The sequence below is a fragment of the Melozone crissalis genome, unplaced genomic scaffold, assembly GCF_028551555.1.
Source record: "Melozone crissalis strain CALT ecotype California unplaced genomic scaffold, PUWL_Pcris_2 ptg000063l_1, whole genome shotgun sequence".
Lineage (NCBI taxonomy): Eukaryota > Metazoa > Chordata > Aves > Passeriformes > Passerellidae > Melozone > Melozone crissalis.
The window spans coordinates 3,000,449-3,027,127 of record NW_026535841.1 but is presented as its reverse complement, the minus strand read 5'-3'; the positions used below and the strand labels follow the sequence as shown (position 1 = coordinate 3,027,127).

At 50.8% G+C, this 26,679-nt stretch overlaps 1 protein-coding gene across 4 annotated transcripts in view; it reads left to right on the top strand.

The window, feature by feature from the left end:
• The window catches only part of NF2 (NF2, moesin-ezrin-radixin like (MERLIN) tumor suppressor), a 46,886-nt gene that overhangs the window by 14,538 nt on the left and 5,669 nt on the right, over positions 1-26,679 (top strand). The window contains exons 4-16 of one of the 4 annotated variants that reach the window (XM_054288551.1): positions 835-918; positions 5,309-5,377; positions 5,523-5,605; positions 6,202-6,277; positions 6,503-6,637; positions 9,497-9,571; positions 11,049-11,162; positions 14,196-14,318; positions 14,672-14,889; positions 15,494-15,599; positions 20,547-20,674; positions 22,857-23,016; positions 24,618-24,662. In XM_054288551.1, coding sequence (XP_054144526.1) covers positions 835-918; positions 5,309-5,377; positions 5,523-5,605; positions 6,202-6,277; positions 6,503-6,637; positions 9,497-9,571; positions 11,049-11,162; positions 14,196-14,318; positions 14,672-14,889; positions 15,494-15,599; positions 20,547-20,674; positions 22,857-23,016; positions 24,618-24,653 — 1,407 coding nt within the window. In that variant the 3' untranslated portion in view covers positions 24,654-24,662. Of the gene's footprint in view, positions 1-834; positions 919-5,308; positions 5,378-5,522; positions 5,606-6,201; positions 6,278-6,502; positions 6,638-9,496; positions 9,572-11,048; positions 11,163-14,195; positions 14,319-14,671; positions 14,890-15,493; positions 15,600-20,543; positions 20,675-22,856; positions 23,017-24,617; positions 24,663-26,679 lie in introns of all 4 variants that reach the window. The other 3 variants (XM_054288550.1, XM_054288548.1, XM_054288547.1) reach the window with 3 other exon arrangements.

The window sequence follows — 26,679 nt, the reverse complement described above, 5'->3', positions numbered from 1 at the left end:
ACATCTAAGCTTGTAAACTCTCCTGTTTTTTATCTTGATGCAGCAGAATATCTGCTGTGATTATGTTGTACCCAACTTTGAGGACTCAAAGCACGTTATAAATTCAAATTGATGTTCCTGCATCTCCAACAATCCATTTAAGCCTCCCAGGAAATCGTCGGCTTTTTACATTTTTTTTCCCCTCCTATCTTTAATCAGGAAAATTAAGTGTGCCAACCCAAAACCTATGGAACATGACAGGTTTAATTTTTGAATGCACAGGAGGCAGGGGAGGGAAGCTGTGCCTTGGGGAGCTGTTGACTCTCCTGGGAGCTGCTGAAAGCTCTGCCACAGAGGTGACCTGCAGCTCCCCATGCTGGCATCCAAGGGATTGGCCTCCAGCACAGGTGAGCACTGACTCACAATGAGGCCTGGATGTCCCAGAACAAAGCTTGCAGTGCTCAGAGATTGCTCTTTTATTTAGCAGCGTGGCTGGATGTCCTATCAATCCATGGCTCGTGCCTCAAGAGGTTTTATCGCTGTGTTTACATGCAAGGTTCTCCCCCCTCACACACCCCTTGCCTTTAGCAACAGGATAAAGCTGCTGTCATTTTCCACATATAAATTTAGCTCTTCTCACCAACCTGTCTGAGGAAGGTGGTCTGTGAAAGCCTGAGCCCTTCTGAGCCACCAGAGATTTCCTGGGTCTGGACTGTGATTAGTGTTAGGAAAATTGTTAACTCTGTGTGGTTGACAGCTCAAGTTAAAACAAACTGCAGCCATCTGCTGTGACAGTCATGCTCTGCTGTGCTCCACTAAACGTGTGCTGTCTGTGCTTTGCTGCTCTGTGTGCAGGTGAAGAAGCAGATTTTGGATGAGAAGATCTTCTGTCCTCCTGAAGCCTCTGTCCTGCTGGCCTCTTATGCTGTCCAAGCCAAGGTAGGCAGCAGGGGATGCTCCCAGGGCCTGCTGGGCTGGTGTTGGTCCAGGTGCTTTGTGGTGGAGCCACTTCCTGGGGAAAGGGAAGGCAGGGAAAGCGGTGAAAGCTTGGGAGGTGAGGGGGCTACACCAGCACTGCTGCCTTCTCCACGTGGCTGGTTCCTGGCTGCTTCCAGACATTGGATGGGTTTTTGATTTCTCTTTCCAGGACTCTTTAGCAAATGCTCAGCTCATGAGCTGCAGAGCCTGCTTGAATGTGGCTTACTGTGGCTCACTTTTGAGCAGGTGAATTCCCTGAGCCTGAGATTTTTTGGATCTCCTCCCTGCTTTTGCCTGTGTAGCCAGAGGCAAACCTGGTATGGGACTCCCAGCTCCACTGCTCCCTCAGAATACTTATCTTGATAATGACTTTATTTCAGTGCTAGAGCTGTCACATCCATTTTATTGCACTGTGAAAAGGTTTTTCCTGGCTTCTCCCTTTATCTTGGGTTTGATCTTGGGTGTTTGGCCTCACCAGACAGAGGGAAAAGTCAGTGTTCATTGAGTTCCTGTTGTTTTTCTGCTGCATTCTGCTCTGGGCCCAGAGTGGGTGTGTTTTGCTGAGGATTTATTCCAGAGGACACTGTTTTCCAGTCTGGGGTGTGCAGCCTTGCCGAGGGCAGAGACTCCTGGGGTGGAGGGAGCAGCTCAGGGTTCATTGTTGCACTCAGGGACATAATTTCTCCCTCTCTGTGTATGCCCAACATGTGCTGCTGCTCAGTTATCAGCTGCTGGAGCTCAGCCACAGTTTGGGTGTGCAAAGATCCTGTTTTGGGAGGGAGAGGAGCAACTGCAGTCTGAGCACAGCCCAGCCACGTTGTCTCTGCATCTCCTGCTGGTTCTGGCTCTGGGTGGGATTTTGGGAGGGTTTGGCTCACAGGACCACAGGCAGGTGGCCGTGCCCTGGTTCTGGCAAGTCCAGCTGCCCTTGAGGAGCATGGCTGTGGAGAGGTTTAGGAGGAGCAGCTCTGTCTTTGCTGGCAATGCAGGAGAGGAGGTTTGGCTCTGTTGCAGAAGAGAGGGCCTGATCCAGGTTGTTTTTTCCCTTTGGCCACGTAATTTTCTCATAAGCCTTCAGCTCACACTCTGAGTAGAGCCCTGGGTGCCATGTTCTTTGATGGGGTTAGAATTTACAAGAAATTGGTGTTTTCCCCTCATAATCAGAGTATTGATGAAACCATGTTTTGTTCAAGAGACTCATCAGCTGGGTAAAGAAAAGTTGCTTTTAGAAATGTTTCTGTTTGTGTGAAACATTCATCACTCTTATTAGAGTGCATGAGTAAACACTTCCTTGGCTTTCCTTCCATTGACCTGAGTTGAGGATATGTAGGGAATGACTTTTCTGGCTGCCAGAATGAATAAATGTTGGGTAAATATTGAGCTCTGTTACCTCATGGCCGGGACAGCTCCTTGGGTACAGGCTGTGCCTTGGTGCAGGTGGGTTGTGCCCTCCCCTTTGTCCCCCTGGCACCTTGAGTGTCCTGGGGCACTGGGAGGAGCTCACATGGAGCCAGGGCAGTTCTGACCATGCTGAGATCAGAAAGTGGAGCAGGGATGGCTTTTCTGCTTTTCACTAAAGGGTTTTCTTCTTTCCTTGCTGCCCCTCCAGCCTGGGATTCCCCTTCTCTTTCACTCCCAGCAAAGGTGAGAGCTGAAAGCACATCTTCATACAGAACTGGGAAGAAGGATGTTGCAGGTCATCTCCTTCCAGTTGAATAGGATAATCATGTCCTTCCTGGGCAAGAAAGCAGGCAGAGAGTGCAGTAATTTCACTAATAACGTGCTGATTTGCATGATTAGGGGCATAATAGCCTGACACAGCAGTGTGTGTGCATCCAGCAGCCACTTATTGACAGCCAGGTGCTGCTGGTCCATCCACCCCAACCTGAGACAGCAAAGGAAGCAGGGGGGTCATAAAAATAACAGCTTATTTATTTCTCTCTCGTTGTGTTCATTTGGGGAATTACTATGAGCTTTCCTCTCCAGCCCTGTTCAAACCACCCACGTGCCTTTCAGAGGTTGGAGGTGGTTCAGGTTTTAAATAGCTGGGAAAGACGTGGGATCAACTGGAAAAAAAATGGGAACATCCAGGAGGTTCTTCTATTTTTTGCCCCTTAAATGCAGGTCGCTGTTGTGCTGCAACTCTCTCAGCACTTCAGATCTTGTAGCACAGCAAACAGCTCTTTAATTATTATTGTTTTTCCTCCAAACAAGCAATACTTGGTGTTAATTTGTAGCTGAGCGTGCCTGTGTTTATCCAACAGTCTAAGCTGGGTGTATGAATGTGGTAAAGGCAATTCCATGCCCAATCATGAATATTAATCATACAGTTCAATTAACAAGAGCTGAAATTCCATGACAGTTTGAAAGTAATGGTTTAATTGAAAAGGCCTTTAGAAAGTACATTTGCAAAATCATTTGAGCCAACAAATTCTGCAATACTTAAGCCATTTGTTGATTTTTGACTTGTGAATAATTAATGTTCTCATCCAGACTCCCTTCTCAGTACAAATATTCCTCTGGGACACGGCAGTATTTTTTAGCACATGAAAAGTCACATAATCCATACTTAGTCTTAGACTTCCGCAGAAGATCACAACGGAAAATAATCATGTTAATCCTATTTACTATTATTTTCATCACCCAAAAATGATTTACTTGCTGCCTGTCCAAAGTTGTTGGAGTTGCTTCCTTCACCAGTGCCACGTTTTTAGTGCTGCTTCCTTTGGAGGGAGGCTCAGGGGCCGTGTACCTGCAGAGTGCTGCATCCTGAGGAACTCCAAGACCTTGGAAGGCAGAGAGTTGCCCCCACTCTTGGGTGAAATCCGGGCTGGTTTTGTTCTATTAATTGAAGTCTGAGTCAGTGTTGGTTGTTGTTCCATGCTCCCTTTGCATCTGCATTGGCTCCAAATCAATATTTGTGTCTTTAATCCCCACGTGTTGTCTCCCAAGCGCAGAGGTGGGATGTGTGTAGACTTTTGATGCTGAGCTCTGGGTTTGGTGCACGGTGTGAAGGTCCTGGCACAAAAAGGAGGCTGAGGGGAAAAGCCTCCTGACTTGCTGTATGACCACCAAGTGCCTCTTGGTCTTGTGTTTAAAAATTGTCACCATTTGCATTTCCTGGGTGAAGGTTGCTCAGAAGAGCAGGGAGGGAAGGGCTGCCCCACTTGCAAATGAGTGGCTGGAGCAAACGGCGCTGTGCTCGTGCAGTCGGGCACTGTCACCTCTAGCACTGCAGAAGTCCTGGTTGCCAGGTGAAGGAAGTGTGGAAGTCACAGCACTCCGTGTACGTGCCTCACATGCTTTGTTCCTCTCCCCTGAATTTGCTGGGCTGCTGGAGGAGCCGTTTTGCAGCGTTTTCCTGCCCTCTGAGGCCGTGCAGGAGGTAAATTCATTTTCACATGCACCGCAGGGACACGCGGCTCTTCAATCTGTTAATAAGCAGTTTTCTTTCTCAGTCACTTTATATGCTGCTCAAAGAGATGTAAATCTAAACAAATACCAGTAATTAGTGGATGTGCTTAACAAATCTGAATTGGATTCCATGACCCAGTTGAGCAACAGACCCTCTGACAGAAGAGCCACCACCTGCCTGAGAGGAATCTGTCAAACTCCTCTAATTTTTTTGATATTTATTCATTAGGGTGGTGAGCAGCGACAGAGGAACTGCCATCTGCCTAACCTGGATCACTGCTATCTGTCAGTTTTTGGGGACAGGTCTTTCTCCATGTCTTATTTCCTTGTTCCACTACCTGTGGAACTGCAAGGACCTCTCAGTCTATAGTCTTGCCCTGCATTGGGGGAAATGTTAGTTAGGGCATGATAATGAGGATAGAATAGAATAGAATAGAATAGAATAGAATAGAATAGAATAGAGTAGAATAGAATAGAATAGAATAAATAGAATAGACAACCATCATCTAGTCCAGCTGGACTGATGGAGGGCATCAACTGGTGATGGTCATCAGCTGAAGTTGTGGCAAGTGGTGGAGTCACCATCCCTGGAAGTGTTCAAAAACCGAGCAGATGTGGCTCTTGGGGACCTTAGGGGTGTTCAGTCACTTGATCTTGGAGACCTTTTCCAACCTTAATGATTCTGTGATGGTGGGAAGTTTTGTTCTTCTCCCAGCTCTGCTGCACGAGTAGAAGGAAGTTCTTTGTCTCTATTAGCAATGAAATTACAAAGAAACCCAGGTTATTCCCCTTAGAGAGCAGCAGGCTCTGTGCTCGTGGGATGAAGGGGTGAGCAGGCTGTGTTTGCTGTCTCTCAGGGCTGGCTGTGAGGGGTGAAGAGTTTGACTTGTCCTTGTTGTTAACCTGGGGTGTGTGTGGTGTCTGTGCTTCTCCCCAGTACGGTGACTACGATCCCAACGTGCACAAGAGAGGCTTCCTGGCACAGGAGGAGCTGCTTCCCAAGCGGGTAAGGAGCTCAGCAGCATCAGGGAGTCACTGCCCAGGCTGTCCTGAGGCTGGACGTGCTGCTGGGAGCTGTCTTGGTGTTTCTGGCTTTCTTGCTGAGCCAGGAGCAGCACTGTGACCTGGTGTCTGTCTCCCACCTATGCCAGGTAATAAACCTGTACCAGATGACTCCAGAGATGTGGGAGGAAAGGATAACAGCCTGGTACGCAGAGCACCGGGGCAGAGCCAGGTGAGCTTGTGCGCTGGGCTGGGTCAGGGCCAGTCCCCTCCCTTGGAGAGTCACCAGGCTTTGGGAAGCTTGGGCAGGCACTGGGTGAGCTCTGCCAGCAGGTTAATCCCAGCACATCTCTGCAGAAGCCTGGGGGGGAGCTCAAAGCTTTTGTTGATGGCTCTGCTTGTACCTTGGTCATTGTCGGGGCCTTAGGAATGATGCAAAGTAAGGACTCACCTGCATCAGGGATCTGGGAGAAGAAATAGAAATTCAAACCCTGTGGCTGCCTCAGGTGGCAGAATGCTCCTTTTGGGGGATAAACATAAAGCCATGGATCTGAAACAGTGGCATCCCAGCCAGGGATTTCCTATTTATGCTGAAGGGATTGGGAGGTGAACAAAGCCAGGCCTGGAGTGCTGCATCTCAGCAGCCACTCAGATGCTGGCAACTGCAGAGAGAGATTTGCTCTTGGACTTTATTGATCCTGCCAGCAAAGACAGGATTGACCTGTGTGATAGAGACAGTCCAAGCTTTAAAGCCTGGTGAGTGCTTAGAATCAGCAGGAGCAGCCATGTCCCTCTCTGATCCTCCCAAACACTGTTCCTGCCTGACAGAGATGAAGCTGAAATGGAGTATCTGAAGATAGCCCAGGACCTGGAAATGTACGGCGTGAACTACTTCGCCATCAGGGTGAGTTGGGTGGGCTGGGGGTCCTGTTTTCCTGCCAGGGTAATCTCCATGTCCTGGAGAGCCAGGAGAGCTGGGACGTGACATTTGGGGACCCCACTGGTGCTGAGGGGAGGCAGCAGCTCCTGGTGCCCAGTGCTGGGTCACTGCTGGGGGCTGGCTGAGGAGGGAACAGTGGTTCACATCTGACCCTCCCACTGATTTCTGCTCTTCCCTTTCCTCCTGCAGAATAAAAAGGGCACAGAGCTGCTCCTTGGAGTTGATGCCTTGGGTCTGCACATTTATGACCCAGACAACAGGTTGACCCCTAAAATCTCCTTCCCATGGAACGAGATCCGGAATATCTCCTACAGTGATAAAGAGGTATGGATGTGTCCCACCTCCTCCCTGAGAGCAGTAAGAACACAACTGGGATTTAAAATGATTTCTTCTTTTCACTTCTCTGTCTGCTGTGCTTGCTCTCACCAGCTTAGCTAAGGGCAGCTCAACTCCTCCAGTTGAAACCTTAATCCAAGCCTTCCTGAAATTGTGCAGGAGTGGGCGTGCAAGGGGTCACTGGGGAGCTGGTTCTCCTCTTTGGTTTCAAACCTTCTATGTAATAATCTTTTCAAAAACCCAAAATTGCTGTTGATGTTCTTAGCCCAAATACCAGAGTTCAGAAGTTAAAATCTCTTCTTTACTGCATATATTACAGTATTTATTACTGTGGATGTATTCTGTATTATGGAATACAGGGAGATGTATTCCTGGGGAGAAGAGCTCTTGCCATCTCATTACATCATCTTGGGTTTCAGGCTGCTGGGCTTGGCATAGCAGCTGGAATCTTTTTAGGAAGTTGAGCAATTTAAGCCCTCTGTTAGATAGTTATTTATTAAATCCAGAGTCTAAATCTGGGTCTTTGGGATTGTTGGCCCCCAAACCTAATTGAGAACAGAAGTGCAATTGGCTGAGGACGGGGGAACTGAGCAGCTCCATTTTAAGTCTGAGAGAGCTGCTCAAAGAAACCAGCTGCCTTCATGGTAAGGAAGAGAATTAACTTCTTAATTAAAAATGGTTTTCTAATCTAAACATGATATTGATCAGGGGAGCAGCTAAAGGTTTCTCATCAGCTGCGTTTATTGCATGTCTTGTGAAGTTTCATAAGCAGTAAATCTGTGCTGGAATTGTCTCCACTTGCTTTACTCCTTAAAGAGCTTCAGGACTCTGCAGAAAGCCCAGCACTGAGTGACTTGCAAAGCTTCTCTGCCTGTCACAGAGCAGTGGGAGCTCCCCAGAATGCAGGGACTGACCCCTGCATAGGCAGCCTTGCCACAGGGCTGTGTCAGAGCTGTCTCCAGGGGCAGGATGGATCCCTTCCATCAGCTCAATCATCAGGTGCCCACGAGCAGGCCTGACCTGATGCAAACAGGGCCAATAGCTGGGAGCAGCAGCTCTGCTGGCACCACACTGGGGGTTATCCCTCCTAACAAAGATTGACTGTTCACACAGAGCTGGAACTCCTCTCCCAGCACATTCCTGCTGCTGCTCTCAGTGCTGGGGGCCCTGCTGGAGCTCAAATCCAGGGACGTTCATGCACGTCTGCTTTTGTGAAAGTCTTAAAAGATAGGCTCTTAAACTGCCAGAGCAAGGCAGTGCCAGGACAGGGCCCTTTGCAGGCAGGGCCGTGTATTGACAGATCTCCCACTCTAATGGACACACTCTGTCTGCTCCAGCTCCTCAGCCCGTTATTTCTGTAGTGTGTGGGGGAGTGATGGAATATGTGCATGTCTCCTAAAAAATGCCATCTTGCAGAGCACTCCATCTCTTCAAGTGCCCTTTTGATAGTGCAGAGGCTTCTCTCCATCCAAGGGCTGCATTACCAAAGCCCTTGAGAGATTTGTGCCACCACTGGGCTCTCTGTGGGAGAGCTGTGGAGAGGGTGAAGCCAGGCCATGGGTAGGGCTGGCTGGTTGGTACATGGACTGTAAACACAACTTAGAGCCAGGGAATAACAGTCTGAATTGTGGGGAAATCTTAGGACATCCTGTTTGAATTGTGGGGAAATGTGAGTTCTGGAGAAGGAAATGCATGGAAAATTCTTCTGGGGAGCTCTTGTGAGTGGAAGTGTCAGTGGGAAGGGTGGCAGCTCCTTGCTGTGTTCCTGATGCAGCTCTCCTGCCTTTTAACTCCCTGACAGGAGAGTGCAGCCAGCTGGGAGTCGAGCTCTTCTCCCAGGTAAAAAGTGACAGGATGAGATGACACAGCCTCAAGTTGTGCCAGGGAAGGTTTAAGATGGATATTAGGGAAAAATCCTTCATTAAAGGGCTGTCAAACCCTCACCCAGACTGCCAAGGAAAGTGTTCAGAACACTTGTGGATGTGGCACCTGGGGACAGGGTTTGAGGGTGAGCACGGTGCTGTTGGATTGATACTTGAATTTTAGGATCTTGGAGCGCTTTTCCAACCTTAATGATTCCATGGTGCTGTGTGATGGTGTTCACAGGGGTCTCAGGTTGAGGGAAGAGACGAGGATCTGACTCCATGTTTCAGAAGGGTGATTCATTATTTAATGATCTATATTACATTAAAATTGTACTAAAAGAATGGAAGAAAGGATTTCATCAGAAGGCTAGCTAAGAATAGAATAGCAAAGAATGAAAACAAAGGTTTGTGGCTTGGACTCTCTGTCCGAGCCAGCTGGGCTGTCATTGGCCATTAATTAGAAACAACCAACATGGGCAATCAAAAATCCACCTGTTGCATTCCACAGCAGCAGATAATCAATGTTTACATTTTGTTCCTGAGGCCTCCCAGCTTCCCAGGAGGAAAACTCCTAAGGAAAGGATTTTCCATAAAAGATGTCTGCGACAGCGCTGAGCTGGTTCTTCCTTTGGAAGCATGCTGAGTTCCTGCTGTGGTTTCTGTGTTCCCTGCAGCTCCCAGGAGAGCAGCACCTTGCCTGGGGAGGTGCTGAGCTGAACCCCCACCCCTGCAGGGTTCTCTCAGAGGACACCAGCTCCTGTGGCCCCCGTGTTTTCCTGGCAGGAGGAACAGTTGTCTCCTTGGCTGCTTTTGATGCGAGTCCTCTTTTTTGGCTCAGAGCCACGGGGCCGGCTCTGAGCCGTGTGTCTGACCCTGCTGACCTGCTCTGAGCCAGAGCTTTCAGGAAGAATTTTATAGCTGCCTTTTTATTAAATGCACCACTCTCTGATAACTCTCTCCCTCTTTATTTTTTCCTTTTCAGTTTACGATTAAGCCATTGGACAAAAAGATTGATGTTTTTAAATTCAATTCATCAAAGCTGCGTGTGAATAAGCTGGTAAGTGCACAGACAGGCTTTTTTTACTGCCTGCAGCAGTGGGTTCTGCAGAGAGTGTGACACAACGAGCTTTTGGGGCTTTTCCTTTGAGAGGGAGCTGCTGCTGTGTGGCTGTGATGGGGTGCAGCAGTTTCTGCTCACTGAAGGAGAGAAGGGAGAGACTCAAGACAAGCTGCTCCACAGAACCTCTCCCCCTTCCCCTGTTTTTGTGCTCCCTTTTGGAGCTCTTGGCTTCCAGCTGACCTAAATAGTGGAAGCACTTAGTAAATACAGCTCCCAGCTTTGCTCAGTTCCTCTTTCTTCCCATGTGGATCTTTCCCATTCTGCCCTGTGTCGTAGCTTTCCCTGTTTTGGGAGGCACATTTACCAGAGTCCTGGCTTTTCCCCCTCTGAGGACTCTCCTTGGACAAGGATGGGCTGCATTGAGCTGTCCATGTTGGAGACCAGCTTTAGCTGATGTTCTGGATTTGAATCTGTAGTTAGGTCACACAGGGTACCTTTGCTGTCCTGTTGTTGGCCGTGCTTCGTATTCCATAGGAAATGGGGCTTCCTCATTCCCTGCAGCATCAGGTTCATAGTGCTGAAATCTTCAGAGAAGTCATTTGTGACTTGGGTTGTGGCTGCCCCATCCCTGAAAGTTTTCCAGGCCAGATTGGATGGGGCTTGGAGCACCCTGGGATAGTGGGATGTGTCCCTGCCCATGGCAGGGGGTGGCACTGCATGATCTTAAAGGTCTCTTCCAACTCCAACCATTTCATGATTCTTGTGATTTTATGAAATGGAAGAAGAGCATGTAAATCAGTCCTTTAGAAAAGAATCCAAATTTAGAACCCTGCTTTTATTGCTAAAAAAATCTTTTCACTCCTCTGTGTGCCCACCTTGTGCTAACCCTCCTCTAGCACTGCCACCTCCCTGGTCCTCACCAGAGAGAGAACCACAGTGGGGCTCAAATCCCTTCAGCAAAGGCATCAGGAGATGCCCAAGCAAGTTTTGGATAAGCCTTCTGTTTGTCCAAATGGAAAGTGGTTTTCCTTTTTTTTTTCCCCTTTTAATTTATTTTTTAATCTCAGTGCCTTAAAAGTACACTGGGGAGAAGGTGCAAGTTAATTTTGAGCCTAAAGAAAGGGGGCAGTGAGGACCAGGGAACCAGGCAAAGCTGTAGAAATTTTTTATTTCATTATTTGGCCTCTTGCCTTTTTAGAGTGGTTGTGAAACAACACCCATGCTGTGCTGGAGGCACAGAAAATTGGTGTCTGCAAAGAGCTGCTGTACCCAGGAGCTGATGTTTGGTGTGGGACCTGGCTCCCTGCCCCTCCTACAGCTGTGAGAGCTCGCAGGGTTGGAGCTCAGTGGGTGGAAGCACTAACAAGCACCAAATCAAAGCAATTCTAGTGGTTTTGTGTGTCAGGAATACAAACCACCTCATTGCCATCACGCGTGCAGCTGTGTCTCTGCTCTTCACCCCTGACTGCAACAGATCCTTCAGCTGTGCATTGGGAACCACGACCTCTTCATGAGGAGGAGGAAGGCAGACTCATTGGAGGTGCAGCAGATGAAGGCACAGGCCAGGGAGGAGAAGGCCAGGAAGCAGGTGAGCCACATATCCCATAACCAGTGAGCCAAAATCAGAAATGCAGACGGGCTTGGGAAGGACAGATCTCTGGAATGGCTTCAGAGCAGCTTTGAGGGAAGGTCCAGCTGAACATTTTTTAGTAGCCTGCTCCCAGCTCTCCAGCCATCTCAGCTTGGCTCTGCAGGTTGGTGGCAGCCTGAGTCCAGCCCCCAATTTGGGAACAAACCTGAGAGGACGGGAGGGAAGAGCTGCCCTGGGTGTCTACAAGAGCGTGGCAGGCCGTGTGTTGGGACAGTTGGTTAATCAGGGGCTGTGAGGGGGAGCTGTGTTCTGCTGTGGCTCTTTGGCTCATTTCTAATTGCAGGGTGATGGAATGCACAGGCTGTGCAGCCTGGAATGCTAATTCCACCCCGGCCTCTCTCCGTGCCGCGGGTCAGCCCGGGCGGCCGGCGCGGCGCGGCGGAGGCAGCGGCGTGGAGCCCACGAGCAGAGATCAGCAAATTGAATTGTATGAATCATTGTTTGCTGCTCGTAGACCTTTTCTACTCACTGAAACCCACACAGCTAATCCGAGCACTGGTGCTTGGAATATAAATGGCCCCTTTGGCAGGGAAGCCAGTAGAGAGGAGGAGAAGCCAGAGCAGGCACTGCACCCAGCAGGGGCTTGTGCTCATGGGTCTGGGTGTTACTGGGTTTGAGTGTGGCCACAGAGGTGCTTGTGTGGGGTGGAGGTGCTCAGCTGGGCTGGAAATGGGACATGGTTTGTCCTTCAGGCACCTCTCTCAATCCTTTTGTGGTGCTGAGGTGCTCAGCCAAGCTGAAGGTAGGACATGGCTCATTCTTCAGGCACCTCTTGGTGTTTGTGTGGTGCTGAGGTGCTCAGCTGGGCTGAAGGTAGGACATGGCTCATTCTTCAGGCACCTCTTGGTGTTTGTGTGGTGCTGAGGTGCTCAGCTGGGCTGAAGGTAGGACATGGTTTGTTCTTCAGACACCTCTTGGTGTTTGTGTGGTGCTGAGCCTGGAAATGGGATGTGTCTTGTCCTTCATGTACCTCCCAAGGTGCTTGTGTGGTGCTGAGGTGCTCAGCTGGGCTGGAGGTGGGATGTGGCTTGTCCTTCAGGCACCTCCTGAAGCAGTTTTCCTTCATGTAGCTCATGGAGTGGCAGGAGAGGTCTGGACTTGAGTCACTACAAGCCCCACTGGGGAAGAGGGACTTTGTGTTTCCCACAGGGATCCCTCTGGTCAGTGAGGAGTTGGCACTGTAGAACCATTGAGGCTGGAAAAGCACTCTGAGGCCTCCAGCCATCAACCCTTCACCACTGTGTTCCCTCAGCCACGTCCTTAGTGGAGCAGAAGGTCCTTGGAAGGAGCAGCATGGTGTCCAAGTGCTGACAGCCTCAGGGATGGGTGGTCAGGCATTGGAATGGGCTGCCCAGGGAAGTGATGAAGTCACCATCCCTGGAGGAGTTCAGAAGTGCATGTGGCACTCAAGGATATGGCTTTGTGGAGTACACAGTGGTGCTGGGATAATGGTTGTGCTTGGGCTCAGAGGGCTTTTCCAACCTGAACAATTCCATGAATCTTTAAGTTTTACAATGTGTGAGTTTTGATGTGTTTAGATAACACCACACCCAAGATCCTGTGCTTGTTTGGCTGCTGGAAGAGGTGAGAGCTCTGGGAGAGAGCAGCAGCTTATGGCTCCAGTGAGCTTCCAAATCCAGAGCACTTGGGCTCCATGGGAGAGGTCAGGCTCCTGTGTGGGCTGGCTGCCCTGTCCTGAGCAAACCACTGTGCTCTCTGCCCTTCTCTCTACTCCCCAGAATTCACTGGTTGCAAATAGTCCTTTTAGATCAGGAGTTCTTGTTAATGGGAGTCCTGAGCGGGATGCAGATCATAATGATAATTGATGAGGGGAACCTTTAATGGAAGGAAGCAGAACGGTTGGAACAGTGGGCGTCCCGCTTTCAGAGCACAGCTGGTGTCCAAGGAGTAGAGAAATGTGGCTTGTCTCACTTCCTTCCCTTATTAAACCCAGCAGGTCTCCTGTCCTGGCTGCAGTGTGGATATTTATAATGCCCCATCCCTGTGGGACTGGAGGAATTAAACTCAGTGTGTTAATTAGCCCAATGGCTCCCTTGGGCTCTTGGCTAGTGAAGAGGCAGTCCCTGGGCACAACAATCCTCTCAGCATCTTCTGGGAAGAGCTGGCAGGTCCTAATGGCTTGGATCTTCTCCTCCTGGAGAAGCATTGCTGTACCCTGCAAACAGAGAGGGTTTGTTTTATCCAGGAATTGCCAGAGGTGGTTGTACTCTGTGTGACCTCCCTCTGAAGGAATGGAAGTGAAGGTTCCAGGATGCTGGGTTGGATATCTGATCAAAAGGAGCAGCTATCCTTGTCCTTCAGTCTCCTGCCATGTGCTTCAGTGTTTGGGAGATGCCCTCAGACTGTCCTTAAGCCCAGCCCTGCTGTAAGAAACTCCAGAGTGTTAAGCTGGAGATCTTGAGACCCACTTGTCCTGGTCTGGCCTGTGACTCAGCCTAGGAGGGCACTGTCTGGGGACATTGTCACCTGCAGGCAGCTCCTGTGGCCATGCTGTGACAGCCTGAGCAGAGGATGGGAATCGTTATCAAGGGAGCATCAAACAGGCTGCCAGGGCAGGGGTGGAGTCACCATCCCTGAAAGGGTTAAAAGAACGTGTGGATGTGGCACTTGGGGACATGGCTAAGGGGTGGCCTTGGCTGTGCTGGGAGAACAGCTGGACTTGATGATCTTGGAGGTCTTTTCCAGCCTAAGTGATGCCATGATTCTGTTCTTTGGTCAGGTCACCCCGGTTCAGGGATGTTCCCATTGTCACTAAGCAGAGAGGAGGCAGCAGTGCCCTGACCTCACCTGTGGCTCTTTCTCATCCATGGAAAAACTTCCTCATGTGTTTTCTTCTCCTCACTTTCCCCAATCCCTTTTTCCTGACCTCACCTGTGACTCTTTCTCATCCATGGAAAACCTTTCTCATGTGTGTTCTTCTCCTCATTTTCCCCAATCCCCTTTTCCCAGATGGAGCGACAGTGCCTGGCACGAGAGAAGCAGATGAGAGAAGAGGCTGAGAGGACCAGGGATGAGCTGGAGAGGAGGCTGATGCAGCTGAAGGAGGAGGCAACCATGGCCAACGAGGCTCTGGTAGGTCCCTGGGAGGCCATTTCCCAAGCACTGCAGCTGCTCCTCACTCTTTCCACTGCAGAAGCGTTTTTGGAAGTGCTCTATGACTGCCCTAACTCCCAAACTGCTGCCAGTGGCCAGTGAGCAGCAGGCTGGATGGAGCCATTTCATCCTGCTGGGCTGCTTGGGAGGAGCACAAAGAGGCTGATTTGGGACAGAGCCTGGGCACATCCCAGCCTTGGCGGCTTTCAGGGAAGGGAGGGATTCTGTGGAGCGTGTCGGAGGCAGCAGCTCGGGGCCCTGCTCCAGGGGCTGTGGGCACATTTGGGGACACATTGGCCGTGCTTAACGGCTTTGTGTCCTGCAATTGTCAGATGAGGTCGGAGGAGACGGCGGATCTGCTGGCAGAGAAGGCGCAGATCACGGAGGAGGAGGCCAAGCTGCTGGCGCAGAAGGCGGCCGAGGCCGAGCAGGAGATGCAGCGCATCAAGGCCACGGCCATCCGCACCGAGGAGGAGAAGAGGCTGATGGAGCAGAAGGTGCTGGAGGCAGAGATGTTGGCACTGAAAATGGCCGAGGAGTCGGAGAGGAGGTCAGAGGGTACAACCTGGCAGCTGCTTCTGCTTTGCTTCCCACTCCCTTCAAGTTATCCCTCTGAGTTATCCTCCCTCAGCTTCTCACGTGTGTCCAACAGCAAATGGCTCTTTGGCCCAGATGGTTTCCCTCTCCAAAAGCCAGCTCTGCTTTTGGGGGCTTTCTGCAACCCTCCCCTGCTTTCCCCAGTGTTAATAACACCTGGGAGTTGTTCTTCCTCTGGATGGTATCTCTAAATTCCCTTTTTTCTCCTTACTCCTTTACTTATCTCTCTGTTGTTCAATTCTCCTTTCCAACCATGAGGTCTGTTCCAGGTTAGCCTTGAGCAGAGACTTTGCTCTTTGTTAAAACTGGTGTTTCCATCCTCCTGATACCCAAGCCCAGGTCCCACGGTGAATGTGGCAGTGAGCAAGTAAAAGATCAGCCTTGTTTCCTTCCAGCTGATTACTCCTCTCTGTCTGAGAGCCTGCTGGCTGTCAGCCCTTCTGCTCGGATGAACTCAGCCCTTCTCTGTCTCTTCTTGCCTATTCCACACTGTGATCCTGCTTCTCCATCCTCTCATTCTGCAGCCTGACATTTGCTGTTCCTGTTGGTCCTTGCAGGGCAAAGGAGGCTGATCAGCTCAAGCAGGACCTGCAGGAGGCTCGCGAGTCGGAGCGCAGAGCCAAGCAGAAGCTCCTGGAGATCACCAGCAAGTCTTCCTACACAGTAAGAGAGATCTGTGTTGTAATTCCCAGTTCCCTGCCCTCCTGTGTAGCCTGGAGGAGCCTCCTTCTCCATCCCAATCATGGAGGGGGCTGAGCTGTCTCTTGGCTGCTCAGAAATCCTGAGCAGTGCTTGCCCTTTTCATCCCTGCATCTCATCCAGCACAACTTCACTATGCTCTTTTTTTTTTTTCCCACCCACCTCTTGCTACAAGAGCAAAGGAGCTGCTGGTGAAATTAAAGCAGCAAATTTTAAACCAATTTAGCAGCCGTGTCAGAGGCACTTTGCCAGCACGTGTGGAGTGCACCAGCTTAGCCATAACCTTTAAAATAGGGTTAAATATACCCTTATTCTTGTTAGGTGGGATAAACACTGTTCAGAACCTGGGAATTCATTCTTTGGGCATAAACTGGACCTTCATGTGCTGGAAAAAAACTTACTTGAAGGGAGATTATTCCATAATTGTCCATTAAGAGGATTTCACACCTTCCTCTGAAGCATCTGCTCCCTGTTCCTGCTGGGCACTGAAAAGCCAGACTGGATGACCAATGCTCTGACTTGTCTGGCAGTTCTTTTCCTCTGCTTCCCTAATTGTGCCTGCAAACCCCATCAGGTGCCTCCAGCCCTGCAGCTCACACCTGTTCCTTCCTGGCCTGGGGGAAGGGGAGCAGCATCAGGAATAGGCTTGAGTGGGAGTTATGGACAGGCCAGCACTGTGGTTTGAATTTGTACCTGCAGGCTCCTTCCCCCTTTGTCTGGAAACTTTATAAGAGCAGATTGGAGAGGGGTTGAGATGGAGCAACTTTTCATCCCAATTCCCTGGAGTTCACTGCAAGAATATTTGGAAGCTGTTAAAAATAACAGTGATGGAAAATAATCAGGTGCTCTCAGCTCTGGGACACTCAGTCAAGTGAGTGCTGGATAAAGCCCAGCTTTGGAGTGCTCCTTCTTTTACAAGTCACTGGAATTCTGGGATGCACCAGCTCCTTAATTCTGGCTTTGACTTGTGCATAGGGAGACACTTGTCCTCGTTGAGCAGTGTGGGATTTGGGCAGCCCTTGCACACCCTGTTCCCTCATGTTTTCATGTCCATCCTTAGTGAAACCAGCAGAGCCCAGCTCGAAGCCCTTGTGCTGAAATCCCTGCACAGGGGAGCAGCTGGGTGGCTCTGCTCTCTGTTCCTGAGGAATTAGAGCCTCATTAGGGGAATGTTGTGGGATTGCATGGAGCTCAGCTCCACCCCTCCAGCTGCATCTGATGCCTGGAGGCAGAGCTGCTGCTTCCAGACACATGGGGCTGTGTCCTCTGCCTTCCCTAAAGAGCCCTGGCCTTCCAGACACGCTGCCAGTGCCTGCTGGGAAGGGAAATGCTTTTTTCCTCCCCATTTTGGTGGCAGGGTCTCCTCATGCAGGTGCTGTTCCTCCTGCCCCTCTCCCAGCCCTGGGATGAGGGATGAGTGTGCTGCACACACTCCCTGGCTGCTGTTTTCAAGGTCAGAAGGAGCCTGGTGTGCCCAGCATGTCCATATCCAGGTGAAAACACCTTGCTGGGCTCTTCCATCCTCTGTTACACTCCCTGGATTGCCAGCACATGGGAGGACCCTGTTTTGAAAGCTGGTTTTGGGAGACTTGAGTTCCTCAGCTGTGATGAACAGTGCAGGATTCCAACTTTTCTCTTCCTGAATGGGGCTCTAACATTGGGCTTGTTCTTTTCCATGGTCCCAGCCTTGTGCTATCATCCCCTGACACTGGGAACTCAGCAGGACTTCACAAGAGCAAGAGAGGAAGGAGGGAGTGGATGGATGTAGAGTCATTTAGTTTGGAAAAAACCCTTCAGAGATGGAATCCAATCCCTGACCTACCTCTGTGCTGCAGAAAAAGCTAAAGAAACAGTTAAATATATATACTTTTCAACTTTCTAATCTCCAATCCTGGCTCTCCAAAGCTTGTTTCAGTGTCTTTTTAGTCCTTGAAGCCCAGGCTGCTTTTATGATGTCACTGGTAGGTGATGCATGAGAAGTGAGATGTGGATGTGAGTGTCACGGCTTGGAGAACGACTCATTCCTTACGGACTTGGCTGCAAATCTCTGCCTCCCTCAGTGCCCTTCAGGTGCCAGCTAAAGGCAGCCACCTCCTCTCTGATCCTGTGGGAGCTGGAAGTGCCTGCTTTGGGCTTGCCCAAAATAAAAGCAGTGGCAGCACCAGGAGGAGCTTTGCCTGCAGGGGAACCCTCCTGACCTGCTCTGTGCTCCCTCTGGATCCTCCCTGTCTGTATTCCAGAGGGATTCAAGGGATGCTGCTGCTGTGCTGCTTTCCTCTTAATGGCAGGAAACTGCTGGAGTGCAGGAACAGGGCTCTGCAGTTTGTTCCAGGTCAGGGAACACATATGGAAAAGCTCCCTGTCCCTTTTATCACCCCATGGCCCTGGATTAGAGATAACAGCACCTGCTGAGAGAGCTGCCCAGGATTGTTGCTAATGGCAGGGAATCTGCAACAGGAATTCTGTCCCTCTGCACCTGCAGAGCTGCATCCAGATTTGGGGTCCCAGCACAGGAGGGACCTGGAGCTGCTGGAGAGAGCCCAGAGGAGGCAGCAGAGATGCTGCAAGGGCTGGAGCCAGGCTGGGAGAGCTGGGGGTGCTCACCTGGAGAGGAGAAGGCTCCAGGGAGAGCTCAGAGCCCCTTGCAGGGCCTGAAGGGGCTCCAGGAGAGCTGCAGAGGGACTGGGGACAAGGGATGGAGGGACAGGACACAGGGAATGGCTCCCACTGCCAGAGGGCAGGGATGGGTGGGATATTGGGCAGGAATTCCTGGCTGTGAAGGTGGGGAGAGCCTGGCACAGGATACCCTGAGAAGCTGTGGCTGCCCCTGGATCCCTGGAAATGTTCCAGGCCAGGTTGGATGGGACTTGGAGCACCCTGCGACAGTGGGAGGTGTCCCTGGCCGTAGCAGGGGTGGAACAGGATGAGTTTTAAGCTCCCTTCCCACCCAAACCATTCCATGATTCTGTTAAATGCTTTGTTCCAAATATCAATCCTGTGCTTTTGAGAGCCCTGAACCTGCTCACTCTTTGCTTTTTCCATACTCTTCCTCACTCCTGCTGCTCTCTGACTTCTCCACCAATTTTTTCCTTGCTCCATGGCAGAGCAGTGCTGAGGGAAGAGAGGGAGGTAGTGGCTGTAGCAACCCTGATGAATTGGCTCAGGCCTTAATGGCTGCAGCAACTGCAATTCCTGCTCAACTGTTACTGCTGCTGTTGGGAGTTTTTAAAAACAAAAACCAACAAAGCTTGTACTGAAAAAAAACCAAGCTAAAGGTTGTTTGAAGGCCAGTGGACTGGCTTGGATGCTCCTGGCTCCCCTGTGCTGCAGGGACAGGAGAACCTCACGTGGGAAGGGCTTTGGGAACGCCTGTGTGCCTTACAGGGAAGGGACTTGAATGTCAATGGGATGCAAGTATTTAAATCAGCTAAGTGCTTTGGCAGACCTGTCCCCTTTCCTTCGAGACTGGAATTGAGGTACTGAGCTGTCCCTTCCAGCTCCTGCTCCAGAATTAATGCGGCTTTGTTCCGTGCTAGCAGCAAAGGGGGAGGAAGGAGTTGGCTTTCCTTGTCAAGTGGGTCTTAACTCACCTGCAAGGCTCCAGCCAGGCCAAGTGCAGTTTGAGGCACCTCCTTGTTTATGCTTGTACGAGGTGTTTGTGTTCCAGCTTTGCTGCTCCATGAAATGTTGTCCCTCTCAGATTTGTCCGAGCTGGGAAGGAGCCCTGGCTGTTTGTGAATTCCAGGCTGGTGCTGAGGGAAGAGGCAGGTTATTGTGCAGAGTAAATCTGTCACCCCAGTGCTTGCAGGTCTTGCTGAAGAGGAGCTGGTTGAAAACAGTGCTTGGAGTACCCCAAATAGGAGAAAGAAAGAGCCAATGGAAGCTCAAACTGTCATTTGTTAGAACAGGTACCCAGCAGTGCCATTCCAGGTTTGGGCGCTTTGTTTTCCTTACAGGAATCCCTAAAAGCAAGAAGGAGCATCCAGGAGGGAGGTGGGGGATCTTTGGGATGCCAGGCTGGATTTCTCAGACCCCAGGGCAGGGCTGAGCAGGCTGGCAGAGTTGTGACTCAGCCCCATCTGATGCTGCTGTGCCACCCTTGACGTGTGCCCTGTTTGCCACCTCATCCAGCGTGCTGCAGGAGCAGAGCCATGACTCCAGCAGGCTTTTCCTCTCCTCCTAATGAGCCCATTTGTTAGAGGTGTGACAGAATTTTTGACTGAGAGGAAGAAGGGTCATTTTTAAGGAGAAGATAAAATCTGAGGGCCTGGCAGTGTGTGTCACTGGGGGATAGCAAAGCATTTTGCAGGAGGAAGAAAGTCCCAAATCCTTGCTCAGGTGTTGCAGGAGTGATTTGCTGTGTTATCTCCGTTTCCAGCTGAATCTAGAAGTGGTTTCTAAACCTTTGGAGCTGTAAATTACTGAGGAGATAAAAATGTGTCAGTGCATCTCCATGGACCTTGCTGGAATGGCATCCTTGGGGTCACATTGGTCTTTGCTCAGGCTTTGGGGAGCTGTGGAGTGCAGGACTCTGCTGTCACACAGGCTCTTACATTGTCCCTGTTCACAGCTTGAACTTTATAAACCTGAATGAATGTTAAATAGCAGGCAGATGACTCCCAAGAGGCAGCTTAAAGTGACACAGCAGTGATAAAGCCTTGATTTTACCAAGTCTTGTCAGTAGACTTTGAAGGCAGGTGGTGTTTTGTCTCCTCTTTTAGGACTGCAAAGAATCCTGGAGGAACAATGGCTTTGAACTGAGGAGCAAATTGGGAATGGAGCAAGGAGAGTCCTTGTGCTCAGGACTCTGGGCTCAAGTGTTGCTCTGATTTTACGTCAGCATTGCAGAACATTGGCTGTAGTGACCCTTGTGTGGCCCAGAGTGATTAACTTGTGCTCTCTCCTCAGCAGTCCATGAACTCGAGTACCACAGCACTGCACACTGACCTGCCAAGCTACAACCTCATCAGTGAGAGCCTCTCCTTTGACTTCAAGGATACAGACATGAAGAGGCTGTCCATGGAAATCGAGAAGGAGAAGTATGTGGCACACATCCAATCCAGGCTGGGCTGGGATTTGTGCTGGACCTGAGCCAGGTGTGGCCAGGAAGGCCAAGGACAGCTGGGCTGTGTCACCCTGGGGTGGCAGCATTAGCAGGGCAGTGCCCGTGCCCTGAGCTGGCACTGCTGGGGCACCTCCAGGGCTGGGGCAGCTCTGGGACCCTCCTGACAGGAGAGACCTGGAGGGGCTGGAGCGTGTCCAGGGCACGGAACGGAGCTGGGAATGGGCTGGAGCCCCAGCAGAGGCTGAGAGAGCTGGGCAGGGGCTCAGCCTGGAGCAAAGGAGGCTCAGGGGGCCCTTGTGGCTCTGCACAGCTCCTGACAGGAGGGGACAGCCGGGGGGGTCGGGCTGTGCTCCAGGGAACAGGGACAGGAGCAGAGGAAGCAGCAGGGCAGGCTCAGGGTGGATTTTGGGCTAATTTCTTCCTGGAAAGAAGAAGCCCTGGCACAGCTGCCCAGAGCAGGGTTGGAGTCCCCATCCCTGGAGGGATTTAACAGCCATGTGGATGTGGCACTTGGGGACATGGGGCAGTGGTGGCCTTGGCAGTGCTGGGGAGTGGTTGGACTTGTTAACCCCAGAGGGCTTTTCCAACCTGAACAGCTCTGGGCTTGTCCTGGCTGAGCCTTTCCCTGGTGGGGACCTGGTGTCACCAACCTGCTCCCAGGTGAGCTCAGGGCCCTGCTCCAGGCAGTTCCTCTCCCTGTGGGAATCCTGGCCCTGCTCAGGCTGGCACTGCCCACGGTGCTGGAAAGAGTTAACAGCAGGCTGAGTGCTGGAGGCCTGAGCTTGAGGCTTTGCAGGTGTCCAGGGACCCTGGTGATAGCTGGGGTGTGTTAAGGTCCTGCTCGAGGGCTTTAACCCCTTTTCCTTGGCATTTGTGTCACGTTCCTGGATAAAAAGTGTTCGCCAGCAAGTTTGGATGTGATTATGAGCTTTGATCTTGTGTTTTCCTGAGGGTGTAAGTGTAGCCTTCGAAATTACCAATTGAGCAGAAATCAAAGCAGATCAGATTTTAATCTCTGTAGTAATGATGTGCTTTGTTCATCGATTGGGTCATAGATCAAAGCCACAATGGCTCTGTCATCCTGCTCTGGCCAAAACTTCCCGAGGCTGCCCTGACACCCCTGGATCCCAGAGGCTGCTTTGCTTTGCCTCTGCTCAGTGCCCTTTCCTGTGTATGAAATCACAGACCTAGAGACAGATTAAGAACTTCTGAAAACTTTTCCCAAAGCCAGAAGGAAAAAGATAGAAGCTGAAAATAACAGGATAATTCCTGGTTCTGTACCCAGGTTGCTATCTAGGTCATCCTGCTCTCCTGAGCTGGGAGAGCTGCCTCTGCCAAATGCTGAAAGCAATAGGATGCTTTTTCTGTCTTCTCTGGGGCTGTTCTCTTTCCGTGGGTGCTGGGATAAACCTCTTTACAAATTTTGGCACTGGAAAGGGTTCCTGTTACCCTGCTGGCCCTCTGACCTGGCTCAGGGGGTTAATCACAGCTACAAAACTCATGGGGTGATTTTTCTGGTTGATTTTTCTTTGTGAAGGCAGTTCAGGACGAGTCCTGGGAATGCTGGCTTTGGGGGTTGGTTTTTTTCCCTTTCTTGCTTTTTTTTGGGAGACTTTCTCTGTGCCAGGGGTGCTCTGTGTCTACAAGATCCCTGATATTTTGGGGACAGCACTTGCCTCCACACAGTTTATGAGCCAAATCCCTCTAAAACATGACAAGTCACTACATCAGGGTCCTTCTTCATGGAAAGATTTGTGGATTTGGGTTGTGGAGCAGCTTTGGGAAGGGGTGCAGGGGTGTAGAGCTCTCCTGAGTAGCTGTTTAAACCACTGTGTGGTGTAAACCTCTGTCAGCTTCACTTGCAAATAGGGAGGCTTAAAAATACCACCCAGCTTGGGTTTAATTTTGTATAATAATAATATAACTTACACTTTTATTGCTGGGTTGGCTGTCTGGGTCCCCTTTAATAAGGAACAAATAATTGCTCTGAGTAGCTCACTGTGTGCTATAAACTGATATCATCAGTTCCACACGCTAAAAATAATGAAGAAAAGCTGTTCCTGTTATAATTCTGTTATAATTCTGTTATCAGGTGTCACATCAGCAGGTGCAGCTGGTCAGTGCTAACCCAGGGCTGTTCTGTGTGTGTGTTTTAGGGTGGAGTACATGGAGAGGAGCAAGCACCTGCAGGAGCAGCTCAACGAGCTGAAGACAGAAATTGAGGCACTGAAGCTCAAGGAGAGGGAGACAGCTCTGGATATTTTGCACAACGAGAACTCCAGCCGGGGCAACAGCAAGCACAACACTATTAAAAAGGTATCAGAAGGCCCCAGTTTGTATCCCCCCTGATGAAACCCTTTAAAAAGAACCCTAAAATCGTCCTGCTTTTGATAATAAAATTGTTGGATCTAGGCTTTCTTCCCCAGCTGCTCAGCTTTGATCAGAGAATTGCAGCTTCTGGTGGTCCTGGTGTCCTGACCCAGCCTGGGCTCTCCAGGGCTGTGGGAAGGGATGTGAGGGTCTCCAGGGCTGAAGGTCTTTCTGAACCTTAAAAGCTGTACAAGGATGTTGCTGGAAGGGCTCTGCATCCCCAGTGAACAGGAAAAGCCCTCTCTGCCTGTTGCAGCTGTTCTGTATGAACACTGAGCTTGTCTGGTGAATAATGAGGGCACAAATACTCCTGGCTTAGGAGCTCTCAGTGGAAAAAGCCAAAAGCTCTTCCTCTCTTTTAATCTCTCTAGAGAAACCTGTAGTGCAGCTTCAGTCACTAACAGCAAAGCCTTTGCTGGCAGGGGGTGTGAGACCTCTGCTCCCTGGAGCCACCTGCCTCCTGCAGTGGGGCTGACCTGAGGAACTTCAGCCAAAAATTGAGCCAAAAATCTTCTACATCCCATCTTCTTCCTTTGCCTCAGTGCTGGGCTCTGTAACGAGGGGCTGGAGGCACATCCATGATGGATTTGGATGGTGGTGGTCAGCCCCACTCACCTGCAAAGGCTTTTTCCTTGCAAAGGCTTTTCCTGGCTGGCTTTCTGCTGGCAGCTGTCCTCGTGAAGGACTCGGAAATCCAGGCTGTGGTAACAACTGCAGGCTTGAAAAACAATTTCTACTCTCTTTACTACTCCCAGCCAGAAGTTATGTCTGAAAGGATTTGGGAATATCAGTTCTTGCCGACTTTGGTGGCTGGGAGTTTGTGATCACTGAATTGGGGCAGGAAAATGAATCTAGCGGGGCTCACTCGCCAGCTTCCCCGTGCTGGCCTGGAGCTATTCAGGTTCCTGTCACACTAGAGCAGAGAAAATAAAAATCTTCACAACCCCTTTTGTCATTGTAGAATCTGGAGGCGTTTCTGCTCCCAGTAGGTTTGGGAAGGATTTGTCTCTGTGTTCCAAGTCCTTGGTTTAAACAAAAACTGCTAAATTTTCACTTCTGACAGAGAGGAGTTCATAGAGAGCTGATGGTCCCATTTGTCTCCCTTAAAGAGGGTGGCTGGGCCATCATTACTGTGTCTGTCAGGGCTTGTCACAGTGCTGTCACTTTGCCTCCTTTGAAGATGGAGTCTTGTCCTGTCCCCTCCCTTCCGGAGGCAGCGGGGGCTGCCCGGCTGCTGCATCTCAGCACGGAGCAAAGGTTCCCAAATAATAGACTATTAGTGGAGACATCAGAGGGAAATTACAGCCTGCTCTGCTCAGGGAGGTCAGCAGGGCTTTTGTCTTAGCTGTGGTGAAGGCAAGGAAACACAGGGCACTGGGAATGGGATATCAGTCCAGCAATACTTCAATGGCACCAACCCTCTGCCTCACCTGGAAGCTGCTGGTTGCTCCAGGCAAGCCCTAAGATCCCACAGATCCCCTGCCCTCGTATCACACACACGGGGATTATTATTATTATTTGTTGTTCGTTTTATTTTGCTGGTTTAGCCTCAAGCCCAGGGCAGAAGACCTATCTGCATTTGAGAATTCCAAGTAGGTTATTCCAAGGTACTCTGCCTGGGGTGCTGGGGTCTGGCTGTGGCACTAACCCGTGCATGAGCTTGCCTGCGCTCCAGCGGCACCGGCTGCCCGTGGTCACCCGTCCAGCCTGGCTCTCCCTCCCTCAGGAGCACTCCCAGCCTCTCTGCACTTGTTCCTACACCTGGTCCTCCGTGCTGGGAAGCTTTCTTGGCAGAAATTGTGTTGGCAACCTCAGAGGGGGAGTTCAGGTAGAGGCACTTTAATAATTCAGCGCGCCTGTTTTTGCACCGGTGGTTGGGAATCTATCGGAGGTGCAGGGCAGCCTTTGAAGATTGCTTTAATGAAGTAAACCAGCACCTTCCCGCCTTGTTTGTTGCAGAAAGAAATTCAGGATGTAAAAAAAAATACCCCAAACAAACAGCTAAACGCAATAATCTCTGTTTCCAACGCTGTCAAAACGGGCTAAAAATGCACAGCTCCGTCTCGGAGCCGAGCAGCACGAGGATGCTCTGCCTGTTGGGGAAGCATCCCAGGAAGGTAAAGCAGAGGATTGAGGACAACTGGTGTCTGCAGGTGGCTCTGTGCCAGGGGAAGGTCACCAGCACACCTGGGGACAGGAGTTGTCCTTCTCCCTGCACTGCCTCTGCCTGTCCCTCACCACCTCCTGCCCAGGGAGTCCTGCTCTGTTAATGCCACGTCTCTTATTCCTGGAGCCTGCTTTCCTCCAAGGATTTGCCCTCAGTCTGCAGGCTGGATGTGCTGAGCATCCACTCCCTCCTTCGGGAGGATGAGTTTGGGGAAGCTTTCCTGCTCTGCCCTGGGGCAAAGTTCTTGCACAGCCACAGGGTTTTGGGAGCTTGGAGTCGGTGGCACTCAGGGAAGTACTGGGATACCACACTCAGATGGCAGAGCTGGTGGGAAATGCTTTTGGAAAAGATTGAGCAATTCCCCAGCACCTCTGGAGCTCGGGAGCAGAGGCAGGAGGTTGTTTTACCCAGGAGAACTCAGCACAAGGCTGTGCTGTTCTTCACTGCACCAGCCATTCCAGAGGCTGTAAATCCCTGGAGTTTGGGGTTTGTGCCAGCTCTGAGGAGCTGCAGGTGTTCCCAAAACAGGCTGCTCTCATTGTTGAACAGTTCCATGGGGAAGAGGCTAAAAGGGGTGACCCTGCAGGTCTGGGCCAGTCTGGGGGAGGTGTTGGATATTTCCACACAGACTGGCTGTGGATGAAACACGTTATCCCATCCCACCTGGCTTGAAGAGCTCTGTGAAATTTGGGGTGAAATCCGCTTGTGGCCACAGCACAAGGAGGTGAAATGAAGCCCTGGCAGTTTGTAGGAAGACTCTGCCAGCAGCTGGGAGAGCTGCAGTGCCCAGGAGGAGCCCCCATAATTAAAGCATCTGCACAGTGAGCGCTGCAGTGTGACCTCTGGGGTTTGGCGCCTGCCTTTGAAGGCGCCTGCGAAGTTTTTCATGTTTAATTACGTGGTTAACATGCTAATCCCTTTTTATGAGCTCTGTGGGCACAGCACAGACACCTCATCTGGAAGCTGCTCTCCCTTCTCCGTAGCTCCCTGCCGTGGGCTGGTGCTGTGGCTCCAGCTGGCTCCGATTCAGGAGGGTTTGTCACTTAGTCTGTGCTAAAGGGTGAAAAACCCACTTCTTCCTCATCTCCTCCGCTGCAGGAAAGCTCCCAGGACAGGCTGCTAAAACACAATCAGGTCTTTGATTCCACTTGCTTTCTTCTTGCACAGTCATGCTTATTTACTGGGATTTAAGCCCTTTGAAGTATCCAGGCAAGGAGCAAATCTCCACGCCTGTTCCCAGACAAGCAGCTTTGTGCTTGAGCCTCTGGTCCTTCCACAGGCAGCCTCAGCCTCTCCTGCCAGGCTCTCACGTGGCTGAGAGCAGCTTCTCCAGGGCTTCAGCTCAATCCCAGAGCATCACTTTTGGGGCCCTGGGGATCCTGCTGGCTCCTTCCCTGGCTCTGATCCTGGATGCAGTGCAGTGTTGCCCTTGGCTTGGATAA